Source organism: Diabrotica undecimpunctata, chromosome 5 (genome assembly GCF_040954645.1).
Source record: "Diabrotica undecimpunctata isolate CICGRU chromosome 5, icDiaUnde3, whole genome shotgun sequence".
NCBI lineage: Eukaryota > Metazoa > Arthropoda > Insecta > Coleoptera > Chrysomelidae > Diabrotica > Diabrotica undecimpunctata.
This window is the reverse complement of record NC_092807.1, coordinates 145,553,634-145,580,803: the sequence shown is the minus strand read 5'-3', so window position 1 is coordinate 145,580,803 and position 27,170 is coordinate 145,553,634. Positions and strand designations below refer to the sequence as shown.

General features: G+C 32.5%; 1 protein-coding gene across 3 annotated transcripts in view; it reads left to right on the top strand.

Annotated features, from left to right (window-relative positions):
• The first annotated feature begins 918 nt into the window (after positions 1-918).
• LOC140441947 (extended synaptotagmin-2-like) overlaps positions 919-27,170 on the top strand; it is a 79,246-nt gene continuing 52,994 nt past the window's right edge. For 2 of the 3 annotated variants that reach the window (XM_072532958.1, XM_072532956.1), the window contains exon 1: positions 20,761-20,925. In XM_072532958.1, coding sequence (XP_072389059.1) covers positions 20,866-20,925 — 60 coding nt within the window. In that variant the 5' untranslated portion in view covers positions 20,761-20,865. Of the gene's footprint in view, positions 1,614-20,760; positions 20,926-27,170 lie in introns of those variants that run through there. The other variant, XM_072532957.1, reaches the window with a different exon arrangement.

The following is a 27,170-nucleotide window of genomic DNA, read 5'->3' as shown; positions in this document are numbered from 1 at the left end:
CCATCGAGATACAAATTTTGATTTTGATACAAATTTTATTGAACATTGGTTTCGCGCGCCTAACTGACATGGAAAATTGACGGTCCCTTCAAGAATTGTTCTAAGAGAACGGTTCATTCTACACAAAAAATGCTTTTAAAATTATCTCAGCTACATTTTTTATTTGAAACATTTTTTTCTATGGTAGGTATACCGATTCTGTGTAAATCGATTTTTTTGCGTTTTTACTCCCCTGCGAGGGACGTTTTAGGGGGAAGCCCGGGGGTAAAAGTGGTAAACTATTTTGCATCTTTTTTGGGGTTCCCAAAATGAATATTCTCGGCAAAATTCAGCTTTTTCGTATGATTTTTAGAGGTTCAGTGGCATTTTCGTCTCTGACAACTGGAGTAAGTAGGTGAGTCTTTCCACGTGGACTCCATTCTCATCAGACCCCCAATTTTTTGTCTCGTTGTCGTGGACCTCTTTAAGTCGAAATCAACCTGGGGATCTCTATAGACCACTTTTGGATTCTATGCTTTAAGTGATGCAATGGCGACTGTCATTAAAAACATTAAAACATTAAAAATACATTAAAAATACATTAAAAATACATTAAAAATACATTAAAAATACATTAAAAATACATTAAAAATACGATTGCAGCTTTTAGATCGGACAAAAACCAAAATGGGAAGACGTTTCTGTTTCCCTTTTTTAGGAGTATAGTAAGGTAGTGTAGTTCACGTTGTTATACCTAAACTTATATTTGTAATATATTTTCAAAACTAGTTGATCTAAATTTCAAAAAATAAATCAGTTCAGTATTAAAATGTCTACGCCACTGGTTAACTGATTAATGTTTTATAAACACCATGCCACACCGCCTATGCAAATATAAATTTTTATTATTAGCATTAGATTAAATAAAACCTGCTAACCACCACTGATTTTTCGTACACACCATCCGAAATACTTTTATTGTCTTATTCATAAATTTTTAAACGTTATAAAGTGTTAAACTTCTACTATAACGGTATTTGTTCGCTGTTTAATTTGAGAACATAAAACCAAGAATTTTATTATACGCCGGGTTAGTCATTGTCAACATTTATCTCATTAATTAATTCAAACAACAAACAAACAAATAAATTATTTCAGATAATCCGAAAGTTCGAAATTATTTGTAACATGTTTTTGGTGAATTAGGGCACTGCGAGTTCCGGGAATTTTGTATCGATTGTTGCGTTGGTGACTCTGCATAGTGCCCTAAAACACTTGTGGAAGTGCACGTGCGTGTTTTAAGAAAAAATGTATTCAAACCTCCGCGGATCTAAACACCAAAGTCAAAGCAGTTCTTACTGTCTACCACGTCCAAAGTATCGAGTATGCTGACGTCATTAATCGTGAACTTTTTAACAAAACATACGAACGACATTTAATAGTGTTTGTTTAATTAAAATGATACCGAGGAACAAAATAATGAGAGTAGTTGGGTATATTTAAACTTTTGCATTATTTACTTTTAATTGCCGCCTCTTTGTGACAGTAAAACATTTTATTTCAGATAAGTGAAAGTATTTTCAAGGTACGGCTCGAATAAAATACTCGTGAATCATAATTCTATGGTATAACAGGTAAGTAAACATACAAGTGTCTGGTAAAACAACAATTATTTCAATGTGAGTTGCCTATGAATCAGTTTTGTAAAGAAAATGCCCCACAAAACATTAAATTTCATTTAGCGTAATATTAAATAAATCTTCTTAGCGTAGGTAGTTATATATTTTATATAATTCGTTGTTTATATAATTATATATATTTCTATTTAGTATATAATTATTAGGTATTTGGTTGGCATGGATTTTTATTGACCTATGATATTTTATCTCGCTTCACAGATATTGCAAATACGCAATAAAGCTAATTTGTTTTTAAAAAATTCACCAGGGAAATTAGCATTAGCTTATGTGAAGTACTTATTGTGATAATTAACTGTTGCAACACTCGTCGCTCTATATTTTCAGTATGTATGTATTAAAGGGGTAATGGGCCTTTTAGGCCCATTACTGGATGAATAATTTCCATTTTTTTCTGTTCCTTGTTGTCAGCTTCCAATCTCTGATTCCCATTTCTCTAACATCTTCCATCACTACTATTTCTTTTTAGTTCTTCTTAGTTCTACATTTTTCCCTATTTTTGTTATTGGAGGGTTAGCATACAATTGGTACACTTCTACATTAGTTTTTCTTCTCCATTCTCCCTCTGCTACTTTTCCACCAAACATTCTGCAAAAGTACCTTTCTTTCCCATGTTTCCAATCTGTTCTGAATGGTTTTGTTTATAGTCCATGTCTCGGCAGCATATAGCATTGTGGGTCTAATAATAGTTTTGTATACTCTAAATACTCTTATTTTTGTATTACGAGATGTATATTTGGCGTTAATTGTTTTATTGATGCCCCCAGCACATCTGTTGCTCTTGGTCAGTCTCAGGTTGATTTCAGTTTTTTTCTTACATGTCTGGTCAATAAGGGTACCTAAGTACATAATATATTCATCGACTTTCTCTAATTTCACCACTGATTCATCCTCCACCTCTAATTTAAAGGAGTCTCTGTTGTTTATTCCTTTTTTGTTCGAGTTTTCCATGTAGGTACTTGGATTTATTAATAACTTATTACTAATATTTTCAGTAGTGTTTTTAATATCCATATATCGCATGCTTTAATTCTAATTATTGACTTTATTTTTATTGACCAATAATTACTAAAGGTTTAAGAATTGAAGCTAAAAGCTCTCTTAGATATAACCACTCTTATTTTAACTTTCTAATCGGATACCACTTACTTGATGGAGTGACACAATATTTTTAAACTTCTCAAATCGTTTATTTTGTTAGTCGTCATTTCTAGAGCAATTTGAAATTTTCTTTCAACATATAAGTATATTAAAAAATATTGATAATAGAATACAGTCTTGCTTAACATCCTTCAGTATATTTACTTAGGTATTCCGTGGATAATAATTTAAATTATTGTAAATTTGGCTGTCTGATTCAAATGCATTGTTTTCACAATCTTCATTATTTTTTTATCGATGTTTAAGTGCTGTATAAATTTTATACGAAGAATATAGTGGATAATATCAAAAGTCTCTCGGTAGTCAACTGCTTCTATAGGGAGCGACAAAATGAATTTTCTTATACATGAAGCTATTTCTTGCCCATCACGACCAGCCACTGTCTCGTTCCATAGGAAACAAATTCCCACATTGCGTAATGTGGTAGTCTCAAATACTGTTAAGTTGTAGTTCCTTAGTTGCCTTTTATAAAACGAAACAAGTTAAATCAAACGTTTGAATATACATCGTTTGGCATATTTCAATAGACTGGTTCTCATCAGTAGTTAAAAAATAACTTCTAATAAATTTCCTGGAAACATAACAAGACCCCCTCCACTGAAGAACCGTTGAACAATATAAGAGAAAAACAATACAATATAGAACTACTCCAAGAACAATCAATAAGAGAACTATACCAACAACGTCTAGACCAAAAATTAATAGAATTCAGATACGGCAACATCGAAGAAATATACGAGCATATAAAGGCGAGTATAAAGCAAGCAGCATTCGAAGCCCTTGGGGAAAAAGAACATATAACAAATAAACAGCATTATGAAATAAATGAACCAACAAAAAGAATAATTCAAGAAAAAAAGCAACTATACAGAAAATGGCTGACTACAAACAACGATGAAGTTTATAAAGAATATAGAGAAAAAGATAGAGAAGTGAAAAAACAAATAACACAGCAAAAGAATGAATAATGGGAAAGAATCTGCTTAAATATTGAAACATATATAGGAGGTACAAGAACTTCGGAGTCATGGAAAGTACTGAGAGGATTGAAACAAAACTCAAAAGAAAAAATTTAATTGGGAAATATACAGGACAAAGAATGGAAGGACTACTACAAGGAACTATTAACAGAACAAAGACCACAATTCATTGGAAAAGAAAACAGGCGAAGACGAAGCAGATTCCCACAACAAGAAATAGAAATAACAGATAGGGAAATGAGAACGGCCATAAAACCAATCAAAAATAAGAAAGCAGCGGGACCTGGAGGCATCTCACCTGAGCTTATAAAATACGGATCAAAAAAATTACACCGGATGATACAATGGATATTTCAGAAAGCCATAAATGGAGAACAGCCCCCAAAGGAATGGACGGCGGCATATATGACATCTATATTTAAGAAAGGAGATAGAAAACGATGCGAAAACTACAGAGGAATAAGCGTAATATCATCAATAGGAAGATTATATGGGAAGATACTGCGAGAAAAGATAGAGCAAGCGATAAAAGGCAAAATCGGAGAGGATCAGGCAGGCTTCACGGCAGGAAGATCATGCATAGACCACATATACACACTGGAACAACTGTTGGAAAAGAAAAAAGCAAAAAATAGAGATATACACTTGGCATTTGTGGACCTGAGAAAGGCATATGACTCTGTACCAAGGTCAGAACTATGGGAGGCAATGTACAAATTAGAAATACAGACGGAACTCATAGAAGCTACAAAAGCTCTGTATAAAGAAAATAAAGTGTCCATTAAAATGGGAACAAGAATCATAGGAGACTTCACCACAACAAAAGGGCTTCTGCAGGGTTGTTCCACATCTCCAACCCTATTCAAAATATACTTAGAGAAAGCCTTGACTACATGGAAAAGAAAATGCGAAGGCATGGGAGTACCGGTACGGAACGAATACCTATATACATTAAGTTTTGCAGACGATCAAGTAGTGATTGCACAAGACCAAGGCGACCTCAGCTACATGATGAAGAAACTACAAGAAGAATATACCAAGGCTGGCCTAGATATTAACCTCGCGAAAACAGAGTACCTATCTACAAGTGAAGAAGACGTAGAAGATCTACAGATTGATGACAACGTAACAATCAAAGGAAAGGATAAATTCAAATACCTGGGGTTTATAATCACGAAAAAGGCAACAACAGAGGAAGAAATTACACAAAAATTAGGACAAACAAGAACAGCAATCCGACAACTTAACTCAGTATGGTGGGATAGACACCTAAATATGAAGACAAAAACGCAGATTTATAAAACATTAGTGCGAAGTATTATGACATATGGGGCTGAAAATTGGATCATAAACAAGAAAACCAGCAGTAAGATAGTAGCAACAGAGATGGAATGCCTGCGAAGATGCTGCAGAGTAACAAGAATGGATAGGAGGAGTAATGACGAAATAAAGCAAAGAACATCAATAGAAACAGACATACTAACATATATAGAACAAAAAAGACTAAAGTGGTATGGACATGTAAGAAGAACTAGCGACAGCAGATGGATAAAGAGAATAACCGAATGGAGCCCCATAGGAAGGAGGAAAAGAGGACGACCCCGAAAATCCTGGAGGAACAAAGTAGACGACGCCTTGAGTAAGAGAGGACTAAACGATGGAGAATGGAACAACAGAGAGAGATGGAAACGGTTGAGCGAGGGAAGGCAGTGAATACTGTAGAATCCCTAAAAATATAAAAATATGTAAATTTCCTCCGGCTAATGCCGTCAAACTTTTCACTTTCCTTTCTAATTCTTGTTCTTCCTTTTGTCGTTTCTTTGACAGTCTCTGCTGTGTATTGATCTTGTTCATCTTTTGATATATTATAAAAACCTTCAAACAATATTTTTCTTTGTGCTTCAGTGAATGTTTGATAACATTTTTTCCGAAAATCACATGGACACTTTATTTGCTTTTCATTTTTAATAACTCCTTTTTTAGATACATACTCTTTTACTTTCTCTTTCAGCTCTCTTCTTTTATTTTCCTTCCATGATTTATTATTACTCATTCGCTTCCTTCTCCTATCTTTTCCAGTTGTCTTTTTATTTTTATCTTGTAATATTTCATTATCAATTACCTTAAATCGACTGTAACCGGGTATTCTGCTCCACCTGAAATATCTGATGGGGCATAATCAGGGTCATCAAATGAATTATCATCACTCTCAGGAACATGCTCTATTTCGTCTAGGCCACAATGTGTCTGAAAAAATCAACAGTTAAGTAATGTATAGGTAGTTTGCTAACGCAAGTTTTTGTCAGTAGGTAAATAATAATATACCTACCTACCTACCAACAAAAGCTTTTTTGTAACCAATAACTTTTATGAATTATTACCTCAAAGGGAATTTCCTTTAGTGTTGTTAATTCTTTAGTACTTTGCTCGCCAAAGAATTCTTCCTTGTTGGAAAATACCTAAAACTTTAATCATTAATTTTCCTCACAAAACAGAAAACAAAATTAATGAGAAACAACTAAGAAGGTACACACAAATAGTTTATTTACTAAAGGACGTAATGGTTTTATATTATTATTAACAGTACAATTTAAGTCAGAGGGAACACAACTTGCCGACGTTAATTTAAGTGTAGTAGCACTTTTGTTAACTAAAATAAATCAATATAATAATTTGTATTTTTACAAATAACAGTAATAACTTACCATTTTTAGAAAACAATGTACAGTTTTCTAGAATTTGTAGAGTTCTTTTACTCATAATTTAATATTCATCATCATCAGCTTCTCTCAATCCACTGCTGGACATAGGCCTCCCTTGTTTGTCTCCAAAGTGTTCTATCTTGTGCTTGCGCTATCCAGTTTTTTATTGTCTTTCGTAAGTCGTCTTGCTATCGTGTTGGTGGTCTTCCTCTACTACGTTTATCGGCTCTTAATTTAATATTAATTTTACTATAATATTATACCCTAGCAAGAAATGCAAAATATCACACCACAGCCTGGTATTTTTTTGAGGTTAGAAAAACAACTGTTACAGTAACTTAGTTAGGGCCAATGTCCATGAAAGAAATGAGTAAACGGCCAATGTCCGCCAATGTCCAGGAAGCTGGACATGGGCCCTGTTTAAAATAATAAAGCCAAAGCCCCTTTAAATTTTAAAGGCCAAACTCCAGTTAGATTTACATTGGCCTTTTTTCGTATTTTAAGAGAAATGGACTTAGGCCAAATTGTGATAAAAATAACTTGAAAATTAAAATCTGTTAAATGTGTACTTAATTGGCATATTTTAGTAGTGATGTTAACTCATTATAGCACATTTTGGACATTGGCCCTTTTTCTAGCAAGGTACAGATATATTTAAAAACATTTATGTCGCTTTTTTGTATTCTGATTTAATTGTTTTAAAAAGGATTTATATTTGTTGTGGTTACTTTCCAAAAATATATTAATTCAAACGTAAAATGTCACGAAAACTTGTTTCAAAACGATATTGTTTCACAAAGGTGTTAGTGGTTAATTACATGTACAATCTAATAATAAATTACTACTTAATTAACAAAACTGAGATAAAGTACAAAATATTACAGATATTTAGGTCCTTGAAACGTATTGTAGCGATAAAAGTCAATTAGTTCGATATATTAATTCCCAGAAACAGAGGTGGGGACAATATTTAAAAAAGAAGGTATCTTTACTTTTAATGATTCTGCATACAAAGAATATTTTACTATAAATAAAAAAAAAACACTGAAAAAGATGGAAAAGTTGATGACAATTTACGAACTATTAGTTTCTAGCATAAAATCTTGTTTTGTGCTATCACATATAAGTTTCACATAGAATTTTCCTGTAGGGAGGTTTTGGTTTCCCACCGAATTTTTTTTATCCTACCTCCATTATTTTGAGTCCGCTCACGTTGTCCGCTGTACGTTCACGCCGCTACCAGATACATGGGTCTGGTATAAACTTAACGTTCAACCGGCACTGAAATTTGGAGATCTTGCGCTAGCGCCGACAACGATAAAATGGCTAATTATGAACTAAATATTATGATATAGGTACCTACGGAATCGTCATGATGTGCTTTATATTTTAGTTCTGTTTTAAGTTACCAGATGCCAGCACCTGGTAACGTCCCACAAAGAAATTTTTTACGCTATGGGATTTACCAGAACTCCGTATCTGGTTATTAGTGTTATAGTAAACATTGTACAAGTCTGTTGTTTTTTTATTAAAATCCATATAATGTCGTCTAGAGGCGAAAAAATGGTTAAAATGGTGCTAAACAAGCACCAAAATGCTTGGATACAAACTGAAAGTGAATCTGATAGTGATCCATTTGAAAACTTGTCTGATGAAGATCCTAAATACATTCCTAGTGAAGATAGCGACAATTCTGATGGGGACGAATCCATATATTTGAACGAAGAAATATCCAGTGATATAGAAACTGATAATTATGAATCGGAAAAAGAAATTAGTAAGAAGAAAAATGAATCTTATAATTTGATTCTCATTATCTTTATTTTTAGGTGATGCTGAGAAAGATGTATGGACTGACATTCAGGAAACAGATAAATTAGATTTTGATGAATATCCTACAGATTCTAAAATAAATATTCAATGTGAAAATATGAGCATATAATTACGATTAGAAAATTATTCAAATTCAAAATAAATAGGATCAACTTCGGAATCCGAGTCGTCTTGAGGGTTAATAATTCGCGGTTGTGTTTCTACGTTCGCATCAATTATGTTATCAAGATCCCACATTTTTTGTTCTTCTTCTTTTACATGTCTTACTGCATCTTTCCAGTTTTGTTCTGTAATATGTTGTAAAGACTCGTATAACAATTCACGTACAGCTTGTATTTTATATGACGTATTTTTTCTAGCCACATAACTTTTCATTTGTGCCCAAATGAGTTCAATTGGATTTATTTCGCAGTAGTATTGTAGTTGTTAACTACGTATTTCTTGAACTTAGATTTGTGTTGCCGGGCAATTTTTAAAAGTTCTGCTTTTACCATTCCATCTTCGTAAGGCAGATACTTATTCCGCAGCCAGTCAAGAATATCCTGTTTCTTCCACGCATTCGTTGGAAGTCTTTCTACTAGTCGTGAATGATAAGGTGCATTATCTAATACTATAATTGAATTTGGTGGTATGTGTTCAATCATCTGCTCAAAATACTCTTCGAAAACATCAGCTGTCATCTCCTCGTGATAGTCTTCTGTGCTTTTGGACTGAAATTCCAACAAACCATGCTTAACAAATCCTTTTTCACTGCCAATGTGAGAAATTATTAATCTACTGCCTTTACCAGAAGGTGGGGAGATACCAGTAGACCAACCTTCCATAAAGGCTTGCCTGGAGCTTAATATATTTTTATCTGACCAAATTTTTTTTAGAGTATGACCCGAGTTTACCCACGTTTCATCCTGGTAGAAGATTGGCCTTCCTTCAGCCCGGAATTTTCGTATGGATCTTAGATAATTTCTTCTCCAACATATTATCTCCTCCCGGTCAATCAAAAGTGATTTTCGGTCTGATTTCTCCCACCGGAAATTTAATTCTTTTAAAACTTGCCACAATTTCGTTTGTCCGATATGGGGCAAATCCGTGAATTTTCCTTCGAATACCATTTTTGGCAAATTCATCACTTTTAATAGGCTTTTTCCCTCTCTTTAAGTGTTCGTTTGTGTTTGGGTTATCTATACCGTGTTTTTTTCTTTCTGATAGGAACCTATATATAGTTAACTCCCCTACGCCAGTCATGTTGGCACAACTTTCGACTATGTTGCGAACAGTGTTTGTGGGATTCTGAGAAACCAGAGCATCGTGAACATTCAGATTATTCAGATTATTTTTATTAATATAATATAATAACCAACATTAGCCGTGAAAGTTTTAATTGTTTTTTGCTAAATATATTAGTATTAAAACATGAATATTATATATAACAGTATTAAAACATTATATTATTATTTAATGAATAAACACCTCAGGAACGCCTATGATGATACAAATTTTACGACCGTTTTATGACTTTGAGATACATTTCGTGCTCTCAACAATTTGTGAACGGAGATACATATTTTTAAAATATCTACAGGCTCAACACTGTTACCTTCCTTGCATAATGTAGGGCCCAAGAAATAGCAGACTACCCTGCTATAATACCAAGTTACACTATAAACAGAGACTATTAGTATTATTTTATAAATATTTACATATCTACGTTTTGTTTATATGATCAACATTATCTTAGCCCGTGTAGAAAAATCAAACAATACCTATTATTACGTGATTCTTAGACAAAAAATAAATTCAGAGGACAATTTTCACGTTCATAATGTTTATTTACAGTACTGAAGCAAATATAATAAGGAACAATAATTGTTACATTACTTAACTTAATGTGCTACTTTTAAGATTTATAAGAGGTGCTTATAATTGTTTACTTGGTATTTATAGAAGTACATATTGTTATCCTCTACAAATTGTTAATATGAGAATATTTTGTCTACTGTACATCAAACGCAAACGAAAACTTTGGAGTTTAATAAATGTATACAAAATTTTAGAAAAGTAGTATTAAATGTATGAAATAGGATATATAAACAATAATATACGAATGAAAACAATATTTAATTAATTGGCAAATTAAATTCCATACGAAACTTAATCCTTGTACTATAAAACTTAATACTTGCACTCCTTATAGTTGATATTTTTAAAGTTTTATAATCTTAATTGATTTTAGATTACTATTTATAGCGAGATTCGTAAATGCTTTATTGATTAATAGTGACTTTGCCCCGTCGCATGCGACGGGGGATCCAATCAATTGTCATTTACAGTTAGTCATTAAATTTTTAAAATAATAAATTTTTGGCATATAAACCAAGTAAATATAAAGTATGATCTGGTGCACTTCTGATCTGACATTATGTCTATTATTATCCAGTGACATGTGATATGTCGTATTTCGCTATACGTTCATTAATAACGAAGTTGATGCGTAGTGCCCTTTTGGTAGTCTCTTTGTTTTTTTTTCTATCTGAATATATTCGTTGTATTCCCCACTTTCATTTGCTATGACGCATGTTAGGATTCGATCAGTTGTTTATTTTGTACTCAAGCTAAGGCCTTCATTCAAATCAAAATTTGTCATATGGTAAATCTATTTTTATCCATAGTGCCCGATGATATCTTGCACGTCGCTATACGTTCATTAATCATGAAGATACTATGTACTGCCCTTTTGGTAGTCGCCTTGTTTGTTTTTTCTATCATAATATATTCTTTATATCCTTTCCTTTCTTTTAACGCATCACACGCTCCTATCGGACCAATAACAAAGGATATATGATGTAATGCCCTTTTGTCATTGCCGCAATGTGTGTTTTTTCTATCTTAACATATTCGCTACTCTCTTTCCTTTCCAATAATATATCATACGTCACGATTCGATGAACTATTCTACCCTTACCACAAAACGTTAAAAAAATGAGCAGAACGAACTTTAGCATTTTCTTATGGGATGTTACAATGGAAGCAGAAACGGTATAGCAATCTTTTTAAAGGCATGGCTTTTACTTAGTTTTATTTAATTGTACTTAATTTTAAATTTAATTTTACGTAATTCTGTTTAACTTGATTTAATTTTATTTAATTCTATTTACCTTTATTCAATTTTTTTAATTTTATGTAGTTTTTTTTTAATTTCATTTAATTTTATTAAATTTGATTTAATTTTATTTAATTTTATATAATTTTATTTAGTTTTAATTTTATTTTATTTTGGTAAAACGTTGGCGTTTACTAAACGTCATTTTATTTTTATAGTAAGTGTACCTATTCGCGTTCTCAAATGACCGTGCTGTCAACTGCTGTCAAAATAGATAACTAATAAAATAGGGATAAATGTCAAAACTTTAAGTAAATTAGTGTTTAAAACTGGTACAAATTTCATCAAATTTTAAAAATAATGGGCAATAAGACAAAAAGTAATCATTTTGTTCGACATCTTTCAAAACAAGTGCTGCCACCTATAGTCGTTTAAGAACGCGAATATGTGTATCTTACCCAATAATAATCGGAAGAAAAAATATTTCAAGAATCATTTAGTGTGAGTTAGGTATCGAAATAAAGTAAATGAAGAACAAATAAACAAACTTAAGTGATATAATGTGAACGTTAGATGTCGTGAAACAGTAAAGATGTACCTTGGAACAATAATTATCAACAAAGATTTCTATGGAAATACCACGATCTAGCTATAAACACTACATTTAGACTGTTAAATGCTATATTTTCCGGTGCTTTCATATTGTGTAGAAGTTGTTACGTTATGATTATATAGACAGCATGAAATAAAATACAGCGACATTGATAAATTTTGTTGTGCTTTAAATACATGACCTACTACATGCCAAGAATTTTATAAATATGAATGGGAAACTTTTTTAAACGTTAAAAGAAAAGTCACGAAACAATATTGATTTATGTATACCTAAAAGTTTTATGAATTCAGTCTTTTCCAATAAGCATCGCATTCTGGTAATTATTTAAGTAAAATGATGTAGGTGTGTCTCTAGATTGGATTACAGTAAGCTTTTTATTTTTAATATGCTACCTAATACAAAATTTATATTTAGTCCTTTCAATAAAAAATATTAAGGGAACATTTAGTATAAGCATAAGTTTGCAGCTATAAAGTTCTATATTAAGTACACGTGTTGGTATTAGGTGTTTATGAGTCAGAGATGTTGTTGGAAAGTTCTTTGTTTAATTTAATACTTTTTCAATACAGTACTCGGTCATTTATGTTAACAAAAAAAAGTCAGCTACTTCATTGGTTTATTGAATACGTTTCGCTTTTTGAAGTTATACTTCTATACGCGCGCTCCACGTTCGAAATTTGTATGGGAGTGAATCTGTGAAATCATTACATATGTAAGATAATGAGTAAGAGAGAGACAGAAGATATATTTTTTCTCTCTTCCTCTCTCAAATATAAAAATGTTCCTTTTGTATATATATTTAATATTATATATTATATATATATATATATATATATATATATATATATATATATATATATATATATTATATGTATATATATATACATATAATATTATATATATATAATAAAATATTTATTAATATTATTATTTATGTGATATGTTTTGTATTATTTATTAAATGTTCACAATTATATTAGTCTTTTGTATTTCAAAATAATAATCTTAATAAATCACTGTATGGCCCAGAACTGTCAATTTTGAAATACGTTTGTGTCATGTCCTCGGTAGTATAGTAGTCAGTATCCCCGCCTGTCACGCGGGAGACCGGGGTTCGATTCCCAGTCGGGGAGGACTTTTTTATTAATATTATTACATGGTAAATTAAACATATGCGTAAGTAGAAAAGTTATGTATATTATTGTCATTTTTAAATACTTATGAATATTGCATTTTAATTTGTATTGTATTATATTGAATTATGTTGCACTGTATTGTAGTGTATTTTTTTATGTATATTATTGTCATTTTTAAATACTTAGGAATATTGCATTTTAATAGGTATTGTATTATTATATTAATTTATGTTGCAGTGTACTGTATTGTAATTTTATATTAATAACAAAATAAACAATGAATTTAACTGCAGAGTATGTGTAGAAAAATGTTTGCATTCAACTCCTTTCATACATATATGAAAATAAAAATATACATTTTCATCAAAATATTGATTCAATCCTTCATTTACTATACTCCTATTACAGGTCAAATGTTGTTTATTAATTGTTATTAATTCTGTTTCACTTTCTGCTATGTCTTACCTATAGCATTACATATGTAATGATTGTGCAGATTGACTCCCAAATAAATTTGTAACGGCGAATGCGTGTATAGAAGTGTAACTTCTACCGGCAGTCCCACCGGACTGCCACACCCGTTTTTTTTTTTAATTTTTCAAAAGCTTCTTTAGTTCACTACGAATATAATAAAGAAGTTTCTAAGTAAACGCCTACCATATTAAATTACTATTCTTACAAAATAATTTGTAGTCTTTTAGATGTTCTAGAAACTGTGAAGTTATTCAACATATAGAGCAAATATCTTAACAAATAAGAATATAATCTGAGTTTAGAAAAATACCCTAATTTCGAAGATTAAAATAAAAACAGTATGCCAGTAAAAACTAGTTCAATTTAGTAACTAATTATGTTACAAAATAATATTTACCATGCTAATAAATGGAATCAATATTGTAGCGTTTTTAAATTTGTGTCTATATTATCTATATAATAATATAAATTATGTATAAAGTTTTGTAGCCCGCCCCTATTTTGTTTATCTCGTCAGTACGCATTAAAAATTACCAGGAAATCTGCGTTTGTCTTTTAAAAGGGAATGTAAAACGATCGATAATATAACAAGTTTTGTATTCAGTTTTCAAGATTTTTTTTGTCGCTGGACAACGATTTGTTTACATTCGAGTCCCCTAATATAATATTGCAAGTCAGGTATATGGTTTTTCTAAGACGTATTAACTGAGAATATTTTTTTTGTGTTTGTTTACATTAATATTCCCCTATTCTCTGTATGTATTGTGAGGTAAAAAATTTCCAGTTAACCAATTTAAAAGTAAATAATCAAGAAGTTTTTTTTGTCGGTTTGTTGCTAAGAACGAGGTCAAAAAAGGGTAGATTGTTTGTTTTAAGTTTGTAGGTAAAATCTAGCTGTGAGACGTAAAGGGAAATTTATTTTGCGTTGAAATTTGTAAAATGTAAGGCATCAGGAGTGAAGCAAGAGAAGTCAGAGTAGAAAGATGTTTCGTTAATTAGGAATCGCGAGTCGATTCAATTTTTTTGTGTTATGTCTTAAGACCGGTTAAGGTGATAATACTCTTTGCATAATGGCAGATTAGAACAGAGTAATCGCCATAAGATTTGTGCACCGGAACTGAAGAAATTTTGTAAAATGTTTATATAGGGTGTCCCCGTTGTCAGCTTGCTTCCTCTACAGAACATAATTCTACATCTCTTGATTGTTCGCCTGAGTATGGTCAGTATGGAAATGGTTGTTTTGGCCCTGTTGGAGAATATGTCCAGATAGGTGTTCCATAGATGTTAACAATTTTTTTTGAAAGTTAAGTGCGAAACAAGTGAAATTAAGGTAACAATTACCATTTTTAATTTTAAAGTAAAGACAGACTTTTTTTTTTGATAATTATTAATAATTGCTTTCGTTAAAATTTAAAAGGATTTGTAATAAATAATAAATTGTAAATTTTATCGTTTAACTTAGCTGTTATTTTAATTGTTTTTTTAATTTAATGTTAACATATGACAGCTAGCTTTATTTGTTTCGATATTAATTTGTTTTGTTTGTTTTAAAAAAAGGTTAATTTCTGTGCGATAACATTTGTAAGTTTTTGTAGTATCTCCAACCTCTTTGTAAATGGAGTTTGTAAATGGACACATGTAAGTTTTTTTATTCTGTATTTTGCAACTATTTATATAGTATATTTTTTATGCCATTTATGTGTTGATAACTGTTTGTATGAGACAAAAATAAACGTTTTGATTTGTTTCTCTGATCCATTTTTGTTTTATTTTAGAAAATCTCCTAACCTTTTTGTATGTTTACTTTTTAGGAAGGAAGAAACTTTCTTTCCTCCAGCAGGAAGTTTAAAATAGCTAGAGGTATTTCTTCTTGTCTTTTTTTGCCCATTTGTCCAGGAGATTTATGCAAGTAACCCCTTTGTTTCGTATTTTGGTAGCTACCCCAATCTCACCCCTTTGCCATTCACTTATCCACGACCCCAGCTCTCCAGCAATCCCCTGAGTGCCGTTCGCATACGTAACGATTGTTTTGCTTGCCCTATCTTCGCCCCCATAGTTTCTGTCCCCAATTTTCTACCCCTATGATCTTACCCTGAGGTAGGCAATATATTATCGTTACAATATCCATAAATTAATCATTACATTAAATAAAGAACCAATTTAAAAAAATCTATTTTAGTAATTTTTAGCAAATAAATGAATTTATGATCGCTTTGCTTTACTAAATTTATCGTTAATTAAATTGCATTTCGAGTAAGATCAGTTCAATAATTTTTTAATGTAAGTACCTATTGAGAAAGTACAAGGAAAGGACAAGATATAACAAATTGCATTCATCAGGCGGCCAAAGAGGCATTGGGGTACGAAGAAGCTGACAAAAGAAAAAATCCTGAGTGGTGGAACGAAGAAGTAGGAAAATTAATTAAAGACAAAAAAAAAGCTTATCAAACATGGCTATCCACGAAAGACTCAGAAGACCGCAGAATTTACAGCAGACTAAACAGGGAAGCAAAGAAGGGAGTCACTAAAAGAAAAAACGAAATGTGGGAAGAGAAATGCGAAGAGATGGACCGATGCTTAGGAGGAACCAAAGTGACACAAGCTTGGAAATTCATAAAAAGTATTAGAAAAGAAAGAAAAGATGAGGGAAATATAAACCTGATTTAAAATAAAAAGTGGGAAAAATATTATGAAACGCTATTAACAGAAAGTAGGCACGAATTTATGGAAAGACCTGACCATATCTCAATGACAGAAAACTCAGAGGTGCATAAGATAAACAAAGAAGAACTGAAAAAAGAATTGAAACAAATGAAAAATGGAAAAACACCCGGGCCTGGAGACATTCCCATCGAGTTGGTGAAACATGGACCGGATGCTCTTTTGGAAAGCTTAGTGAATATTTTTAATAAATGCTTAATTGAAGGCCAAACGATTCCAGACGATTGGAATTTGGCCCACATTAGCCCCATTTATAAAAAGGGAGACAGAAAAGAATGCGGAAATTACAGAGGCATTAGCGTAACTAGCTCGCTGGGAAGGTTATATGGTCGTATATTGAAAAGAAGAATAGAAGAGGAGTATAAAGAAATTGAAGAACAAAGCGGCTTCAGAGCAGGAAGATCGTGCGTGGACAACACATTTACCCTTCAACAAGTAATTGAAAAACGAACAGCTCGAAACCTCCCTTGGAGAAGGCTTATGATACAGTTCCTTTAAAACTCTTATTTAGTGTCTTGACGAAAACGGACCTTAGTAAAACATATCCAAAAGCAATACTGAACATCTATAAATGTCCTCAAAGCACTGTAAAAACAGGAAATACTTTCTCAAGGGTATTTACAGTAACGAAAGGCTTGAGACAAGGATGTTGTCTTTCCCCCACCCTATTCAAAATATATATCCAAGAAGCACTGCACCAGTGGAGACAAAAATGTGCGGGAATGGGGTTGAAGCTTAACAACCATTATCTGACAACGCTGTTCTTTGCAGATGATCAAGTACTAATTGCAAGCTGTGAAGAAGATGCAGATTATATGCTTAGAAAGCTCAAAGAGGAATACGAAAAATGGGGGATGAGTATGAATATGTCTAAAACAGAATATATGCGAATAGGCAGTGAAGACGAAGACCCGGATTTGGAAATTAGACAAATGAAAAGGTGCTACGAATACAAATATTTGGGAAGTATTATCTGCAGTAAAGGAACAACGGAACGAGATATAGACTATAGAGTGCAACAAGGCAGGAAGAGTGTTCAAATTCTGAATTCGATACTTTGGTCCAACAAAGCTACTATGAGAACTAAAATGACTATCTACAAAGTAATTGTAGAGCCCATTCTTACATATGGAGCAGAATGTTGGCAAATGACAGTAAAAGGAAAGAAAAAAGTTGACACGGTTGAAATGGACTACCTAAGAAGAGCTTGCCGTATATCAAGAGTAGAACGTATACCTAATTCTGAAATTAGAAGAAAAACAGATAGAGTACATACAACTTCTGAAAGAATAGAAACTAGACAGTTAATATGGTATGGACACGTACAGAGGATGGACGACAACAGATGGCCAAAAAGAGCTATGGAATACAATCCAAGTAATAGAAGGAAACGAGGAAGACCAGCCAAGTCTTGGATACAAGGTGTTATGGAAACCATGAAAGACAGAGCCATTGATGAAGACACCTGGAGAGATAGAAAAAGATGGCGATCGAAATGCGGGAAGCGGCAGAAGCTGTAGGATCCCCGCTTATATATATATATATACCTATTGAGAACATATAAAGTATGCTTTGAAACGTTAAATTAATGTAGCTGTCAAAATATTTAATAAAATAAATAGCCTGTAATATTGTTGTAGTTGCATTTTTTGTAACAAATTTTTAAATATGATTTTTACATCTGAGGAATTGGTGGACATGTCATTTGTATTGGTCTTAGAAACCGTTTACTAGCTTCAAAAGTGTATAATCAGAGATATTCCACATAATACACCTTAAAAAACCTTAAGAAAAACTTTTTAAGCGCTTCCTTTGGGCAAAGTGCAATATTTAAAACCATTAATACCAAAAAGGGTAACTAAGGAAAATGAATTTCGAACTATACATGCCAATTGAGCGATAGTACAGAGTTATGTGTAACGATAGTTCGAAGAATTATAAAGGAAAGCAAATTTCACCCATTTAAAATTAAATTGCATCAGGAATATGCAATATAATAATTTTCAAAAAATGAATTTTTAATGTGGGCGGAAGAAGTGTTAAATCGAAACGTAATTTTTTTGGAAAATATTTCATTTTCTGGCGAATCGACATTTCATTGCGATGCGTTCGTTAACAGACACAATTATCATTACTACACTGATTAAAATCTTCTCCTATTTCAAGTTACGTTCCAGAACAGGTGGCCGTTGAATGTTTGGAGAGGCACTGTTGAAATGTTTCCAATTAAAAATTATACATCAACACTCGAAAACTAAGCACAAACAAGTTTGTAGTGTTTCCAAGCCGCCAACAGATATTTATGATTGGGTATTAGTGAAAAATCCGTCCATTCCGAGGCCTATCTGAAGGTTTCGTAGTAGTACTTTGTTACAGGAATAGGCACCCGTGTGATTAAACCACACTTCTTGGAGATGAGGATAGGAATTGAGTAGGAGTGGCTAGAGGTGTTATCAGGAAGCAACACCTTGTATTGCGCATCACTACTCCTTAGAACTTACATACTCAGACGTACTAGAGAGAGAAAAACAACTTGAGAACAAAAGACGAAGAGCAGATAAACTGTGCAGATAGAAAAAGATAAAGTACGAAAAGAAACGGATACTAAACATAGAGAGGGAGTTTAAGGAAAACGAAACACGTAGTGCATACTAATTTATCAAACATCTAAGACTGGGATACAAACCGAAGACAAGCCTCTGCAAAAATAAGAAGGGTGAAATCATTAGCGGTATGAAAGAAATTAAGAGAACCTGGATGACATATTTTAAGGAATTACTAAACAAAGGGACACCACCACCATTACAACAACAGAGGCAGCAGCAGGCACGGCAGGAGGTACAACATCAAGAACTGGGGGAAGATGGAGAAGAAAATGAATTAACTAGACCCCCAACGCCAGAGGAGTTCCAAACGGCAATCCACATACAAAAAAGCCGTAAAGCACCAGGAATAGATAAGATACCGGCAGAACTACTCAAGCAAGGAGGAAGGAATTTGACACAAAGATGTACCAGCTAATACGAGAGATATGGATAAAAGAAGAAATCCCCCAACAATGGAAGAAAAGTATAATCTGCGCTATTCATAAAAAAGGAGACAAACTGTTGTGTAAGAATTATAGAGGCATCTTATAGGTACCTTAGAATACAGGTATCTGTACCTGTACCTGTATCTTAGAATACAGGTATGTATTCAGAGACAGATCACTGATGCGTTTACATTTGGCATACCATCAAAATTAATATGTTTTTAGCAGCAAACGCAGATGATATAAACATAATGAGCAGAACAGTGAATGCAGCGGAAGAAACCTACGTTGAGTTGAAACAGAGTGCAGAAGCAGTACGGCTAGCAATAAATACAAATAAAACAAAACTACTCATACAAACCAGATCAAATAGATCGGTGCAACAACACTTTATTGACGATATAGAACATGTGAATAGATTCACATACCTAGGAATGGATCTGGTCGCAAGCAATGAAGAAGAACCGGAAATGAATAGAAGGCTTATGCTGGCAAATAAAGCCTATTTCGCGATGGGCCACATATTCGAATCGCGAGACGTATACCGGAAAACAAAACTCCGGATCTATAAAACAATAGTCAGGCACATAGTAACTTATGGTTGTGAAACATGGGTGGTGACACAGAAGTCTGCCTTTCTGCATTTCTAGCACAATACACTAAACTGCAGAGATTACGGTGGGCAGGGCACGTGGTCCGCATGCATGAGGATAGAATCCCCAGAAAATTACTAAATGCAAGAATGTAGGGAAAAGGACCTGTTGGAAGACCTAAAAAGAGATGGGAAGACGAAGTCGATGAGGATGCCAGGAACTGCCTGGGAACGCGTTCGTGGAAAAGAACAGCGGTAAATCGAAATGATTGGAGAAGCCTGTTGAAGGAGGCCAAGGCCCGATTTGGGCTGTAGTGTCATTGGATGGATGAAATCCACTGATACATTGAACTCGATAGTCGCGTTAGCGGAGTAGAACGTGTTAAGCCTTTGATAAAAAAAGTACAACTCTATAAAGTGTGTACCATTTTTATCACAATTTTAACTATACACGATTTTCTAAATTGTTGAAAGAAATATAGAATGAGAATATTTGAATACACTAATAAGTTTTCCAACCCATGCGGTAGCGTGACACTTCTTAAGATTTTAAGTTCCAAAATAAAATTTGATTATGTTGCTAATTCGACCTGATTTGTTTCTCAACACACTTCACATGCGTTAGGTTGTTTTTTTTTTTAATTTTTTACTTCTAAAAACTAAATTTAATTTCTAGTACCTACGAGATTATTTTATCTGATCAGATTAAACGAAATTACCAATATATACAATATTTGTTTATTGGATATAATAATTCCAACCGATTTATTTGCTATTGTTGTTTCAGATAAACACAAAAAAAAACTTTTTGTGTAATACCGAACTCAAATATGAATTTTATTGAAAATGGCATTGAGTGATAGTAACGAGAAGCTGGAAAATCTTTTTGTGAGAATTGTAAAAAGGGTAAGTTTTTATTTTTAATAAACTTACATATGATAATATGAAGTTTCGATATATAATTCCTATACTTTAAGATAAGTTCCTGTTTTTACATGATAAATATATTCTAAAGATTGTTCTACATATTATTACTTATCTGTAGCAGCTCTTAGAGGCGGATGTCTGGCTCTTAATTTTGACTGACTTTGATTTACTTCTGAATGTCTGTATTTATCGACAGTGCTGGCATTTTTTAGAGTTTTGAGTGCGGCTAGTCGATTTTTTGTTTAGAACTGTAAGCAATCGAGTTGGGATGGACCTTGTAGTTCCCGTTATTTGCCTCATCGATTGGTTTAGCTGTGTGTTATAACATATAAAAAAACTGCACATCTATGAATTTTGTATGAATATACACTCAGGTGCAAAAAAATCGATTCATGGGTATTATTTGCTGAAAAAAGAAAACGTTTGAAGATATTAGTTTTAAATCAGGTATATATGTAAAAGTATATGTTAGATTAAAATAATTTTTACAGATTATCCAAAAAAATCATTTATTTATAGAGACATACGCCAAAACTCAAAAATACAAGAATATTCAAAACTTTCTGAAATTAAGAAAAACATTGATAATAAATCAATATCTAATGTTTCCCCCTCGGGCCCTTATAACAGAATGTACACGTCTAGTCGTCTAGGCATTAGGGTAATTAACCTCTGGATATGAAATTGATCCAATTGGTCCCATATTTCTTGAAGAGCCGCTATAAGTTCAGCCAAGTTGTTTGGACGAGGTACTCGTGCTCGAAGACGTCTTCCCATCATACCCCATAGATGTTCTATGGGATTGAGATCGGGACTGCAAGCTGGCCAGTTCATATGGACAATTCCCACCTCCTCTATATATTGGTTGACGATTCTAGCACGGTGGGGACGCGCGTTGTCGTCCATAAAAATAAAATTAGGTCCAATGAAAAGAGCAAAAGGTACCACATGCTGATCTAAAATAGGTACTTGTTATGTATCTTGCATCAGTCATAAAACCTCTATCTACAATAACTAAATCAGTATGGGCTTCTGAAGTGATACCAGCTCATACCATAACGGAGCCCCCCCCCCCCGATAACTTATTCTTTCCGCAATATTACATTGAAAATATCGGTCTCCGTGTCTTCTCCAAACCCTTTCTCGGCCGTCTGGTGACCTTAGACAAAATCTGGACTCATCTGAGAACAATACATTCCTCCAATCTGCATCACTCCAGTTTTCATGTTCTCTTGCAAAAGCAAGGCGAGCTCTGCGATGTTCTATGGATAGTATTGGAGATAGGGCTGGCCTTCTGGATAATAAATTACCTTCTACAAGTCGTCGACGAACCGTCCATGTGCTTACATCCACATTTCTCACTTCGCTCAGACGATTTGTCAGTTCAACTGAAGTTAGATGCCGATTTCTCAAACATGATGAGACCAGGAATCGATCATATGTTTCGGATGTTACCGGTGTCGCTAAAACGCCGAACTGCTCTTTGAACCGAAGATCGACTAACACCCAACATTTCAGCTGCATAATATTGGCTACGACCATCTTGAACTAAAGTCACCGCCCTTGCAGCATCTGTCGGAGTTAGAAACATTTAGGAAGGATAATTAAATAAAAATATAACACGTTTTGAAAATAAAATCACTACACTAGCATGGTTGTTGAATTAAAAACAACATTCAATAAATATCTATTTGCGTCAGACCCTTTTTGACAAAAACCTGAAATACCAATTTGTTTTAAGAAATATAAAAAGCAATATTAAAAATATTATTTTATTTCTCGTATACGAGGGTACACCTAAATTTACATACGTAATTTAATGTCTCTAAAATTATACAACTTCAAATAAATAAGAAATAAGGAATGGATCGATTTTTTGCACCTGAGTGTATAAAGGAAACTCGCTCTGATTACGTCTTGATTAGACCCCGACAGTGTTAGCAACTACACTGTAATTATAGTAGAGATACTTTAATTTACACATCTTTTCTACTACATACTATTAAGTCTTTACAATAATCCCTAAACCTTCTATTATTTTCATAAACCATATTTTTGCAACGAAAAAAAAAACAAATATTTTTTCGTAATCAATTTCAAAATATTTATCATTTGGCGCCGAAATGATGATGGTTGATACAGTAGAGTACACTTAGACCAGGAAAGAGGGGACGTGTAATCGTATGGAATTGACTGAAGCCTAAACTAGCACCAGAAAGGTTGCCAGGTCATATTTTATTTCTTCGGTAGATTAAGAATGAGATGAGAATTGACATAATACTTATTTAAAATAAAAGATCGATTTTTTTATATTCTCTCCGGAGTTTTAGTTTATTCTCTCCGAAGTAATTATTTGGCGCTCCTCGTAGTAGTAGAGGCGCTTTAAATTTTTGCCTTAAAAGAGAAAAAATGTCTATCCGTCTCTCTGTCTTACGCCTACACAGGAGAAGGTCCCTTAAGCTAGCGGGGACACATGAGCGGAATCCAATTTAACCTACGTAATATTTTTTCACCAATTTTTCACTAATTTATTACCACCCTAATAATTTTTCACCACCAAACCAACCTTAAGGGGAGCGATTCTGCTGGCTTAAGGTTCAAGCTAGCAGAATTCAAAAAAAAAACTTTTTGTTGATGGCATATTTTTTCACCAATTTTTCACTAATTTATTACCACCCTAATAATTTTTCACCACCAAACCCCCCTTAATGGGAGCGATTCTGCTGGCTTAAGGTTCAAGCTAGCAGAATTCAAAAAAAAAACTTTTTGTTGATGGCATATTTTTTCACCAATTTTTCACTAATTTATTACCACCCTAATAATTTTTCACCACCAAACCACCCTTAATGGGAGCGATTCTGCTGGCTTAAGGTTTAAGCTAGCAGAATTCAAAAAAAAAACTTTTTGTTGATGGCATATTTTTTCACCCATTTTTCACTAATTTATTACCACCCTAATATTTTTTCACCACCAAACCACCCTTAATGGGAACGATTCTGCTGGCTTAAGGTTCAAGCTAGCAGAATTCAGAAAAAAAACTTTTTGTTGGTGGCATATTTTTTCACTAATTTTTCACTAATTTATTACCACCCTAATAATTTTTCACCACCAAACCACCCTTAATGGGAGCGATTCTGCTGGCTTAAGGTTTAAGCTAGCAGAATTAAAAAAAAAAAACTTTTTGTTGATGGCATATTTTTTCACCCATTTTTCACTAATTTATTACCACCCTAATATTTTTTCACCATCAAACCGCCCTTAAGGGAAGCGATTCTGCTGGCTTACGGTTCAAGCTAGCAGAATTAAAAAAAATATTTATGATCTACCACAGTGTTCTGCTAGGTTTTTACGAATTTATTACAACTTTAGTAATTTTTCACCCCTTACTACCCATTTAACAAAAATTAAATAAATTTGTGTTTTCAAAAATACTTGAATACATTTACACGGTGTGTGTGTGCGAGTGTGTGTGTGTGTGTGAAAAACACTTCTGTTGTAATCATTGGTATATTTAATTAAAAATTACTAGTTACCTATTACTTATTAATTACTTGCTAAAAGTACTACAAATTTCACTGGACTGATAAGTCCGAAAACGTTTTGAACTTAATCCTTTAGGATTTTTAAAATTTAATTAAATATACCAATCACAACAGTGTTTTACTTCAATGTTCGAGTTTTTTAACTATATGATATACAGCCAACTCACGGGAATGATCCCTTTTTAAGTTGTAAAATTTTGTTAAAAAATAGGTAGTGTACAAAACAACAATATTGCAATGTTTAGCATATAAAAAAGTTGGTGAAGTTGGCGTTTGTGTAAATTCTAGCATTTAAAGATGTAAACTACTTTCCTTATTTGAATTTCTAGTATTTATGGGAATTATCTTCCACACTGACACATACGGATTTCAAGATTGGAGGGTTATTGGAAAACAGATCCACTATTCAGCTTAAAATCTTTTTTGCAGAACATCGGAAGAGATCTTTTTCTTATAATTTTAAGGTGCTTAATCTTCATCCATAATCCAATGGGACCGAATGTTATTCCTGAAGATCGGTTTTATAGAATAAGAACAGTTATAGACTTTTTATCCAGTTATCCAGTAAAATAATTATCGCTAGATGAATCGATGGTACCGTGGAAAGTTAGACTTAGTTTTAAACAATATACTAAACAAAAGACATAAAAGGTTAGAATTAATTCGTAAATTAATTTATAAAAAAGCAAAGAAAGACGGAATATCGCACGCGAACATTTACCTATAAATAATTGCTAATAAATCGGACAAACGCGAAACGAAAACGAAAAGATGCAGAGTATGTCCTATCCTAAAAATAAGAAAAAACCCAATTTATTAGTGTGTGGATTGTGCCGAGAAACCAGATCTCTCCGTGGGCGATTCTTTCAAACATTTTCATAAACAAAATAAATAAGTTAATATTTTTTTGTAATAACCTTTAATTTTTACCTATATTCAACTGACAATGAATGAAAAATCGACAAAGAATTAAAATACAAATATCTTTAAATTTTTAAAATGCTGCTAATATAAATTTATTTTACTACGCAAATAATCTATATCAGCTGTTCTGACCAACCGGTAATTTCGGTCTCATTTGAATATACCTACTTAAAATGTTTTGCAATATAAATTCTTTATGTTATACACCTAATCTTAAAATTATGTTTTGAACAATCGTTAATACTCTTCTTATTTAAATATTATTAAAATATTAAATACCTAAATTATTTTTCAAATTTTCATCTACCTAATGAATGCAAATCTTTTAACAATAGGGTGCAATAGGTGCGCACGATCCCGACGACCCTCCTTTACAATCAGATAAATAATGTAATAGACGTAATAAAATTATTTCAATTTGAATATTTCTTACCTGGTAATTTATTCTGTGAAATATAAAAATTCCATTGTATTTACTAAAACTCAACTTGATTTCAGTTATTTTATATTCATAAAAAGGACTAACGATTCGATTTCGCTTAGCCATGTAATACGACTCGAATGAGAGTCAATTTTTTAAAACGGGTAAAATTTATAATTTTTGGAATAAAGTGTTTTCATATTTTTAATATTTAAACATTGAAAAAATAAATATTAGTTAGTATAGAATAACATTTGAAAATGTTTTTCAATTAGGGTAGTTGAGAAAAACATGACTAGGCTGGTAAAAATATAGTAAAATTCTAGCAGAGCACTCTTGTGTTTTCAAAAAGATTTTTTATTCACCTAGCGTCAATGTGTATCTTGTTGAATGTTTCCCATTATCTGAAGCTTAGGGGGTCAAAAATTATAAGGGTGGATCAAATTTAGTAAAAACCAGGCAAGCAATTTATATTTTCAGTTACAAGTAGAATACAGTAAAATTATAAATATAGATTTTTTATCACCTTAAATTTTAAGGTAGTAGAATTATTGACTCCTCATAGAGGGTAGTTGAAGGGTGAAAAATTACTAGGATGGTAATGTATTAGTACAAATCTAGCATAATACTGTAGTATCTCATATTTCCGAAAAGATTTGCTTTGCATTCAACCAGCGTAAATGTGTAGATGGTGGAATTGGTGAAGTTCGTTAACATTTAGTAAAAACTAACCAGAGAGTTTCTTATTTTACTTATAAATAGTATTTAGTAAAATTATAAAACAAAACTTTTTCACCTTTAATTTAAACATAGCAGTACTATTGACTTCCACTAAGGGTTAGTCGAGGGATAAAAAATTACTAAGTTGGTAATAAATTCGTAAAAACTTAGCAAAATACTGTGGTATATCATAAATAATTTTTTTTAATTACGCTGGCTCGAATATTAAGCTAGCAGGAATGTTTCCAAATCAGATTGGTTTAGAGATGGAAACTTATCAGGGTAAAAATACTTTTTTATGTCAGTTATAAGTAGAGGATAGTGAAATTGTAAAAAAAGATTTTTTTCACGTTAAATTTTAACCTAACAGAATTATTGACTTATCACAAGGGGTAGTTTAGGTGTGAAAAATTACTAGGGTGGTAATAAATTAGTAAAAACTTAGCAGAATACTGAGGTATTTCAAAAATACGTTTTTTTCTTATTTTGCTGGTTCAAATATTCAGCTAGTAGGAAAGTTTTCGAATAGGTTTATGGGAGCAAAATTATCAGGATGGTCAAAGTTTAGTATAAACTTAACAAAACACTTTTTTATTTCAGTTATAAGTAGTGGACAG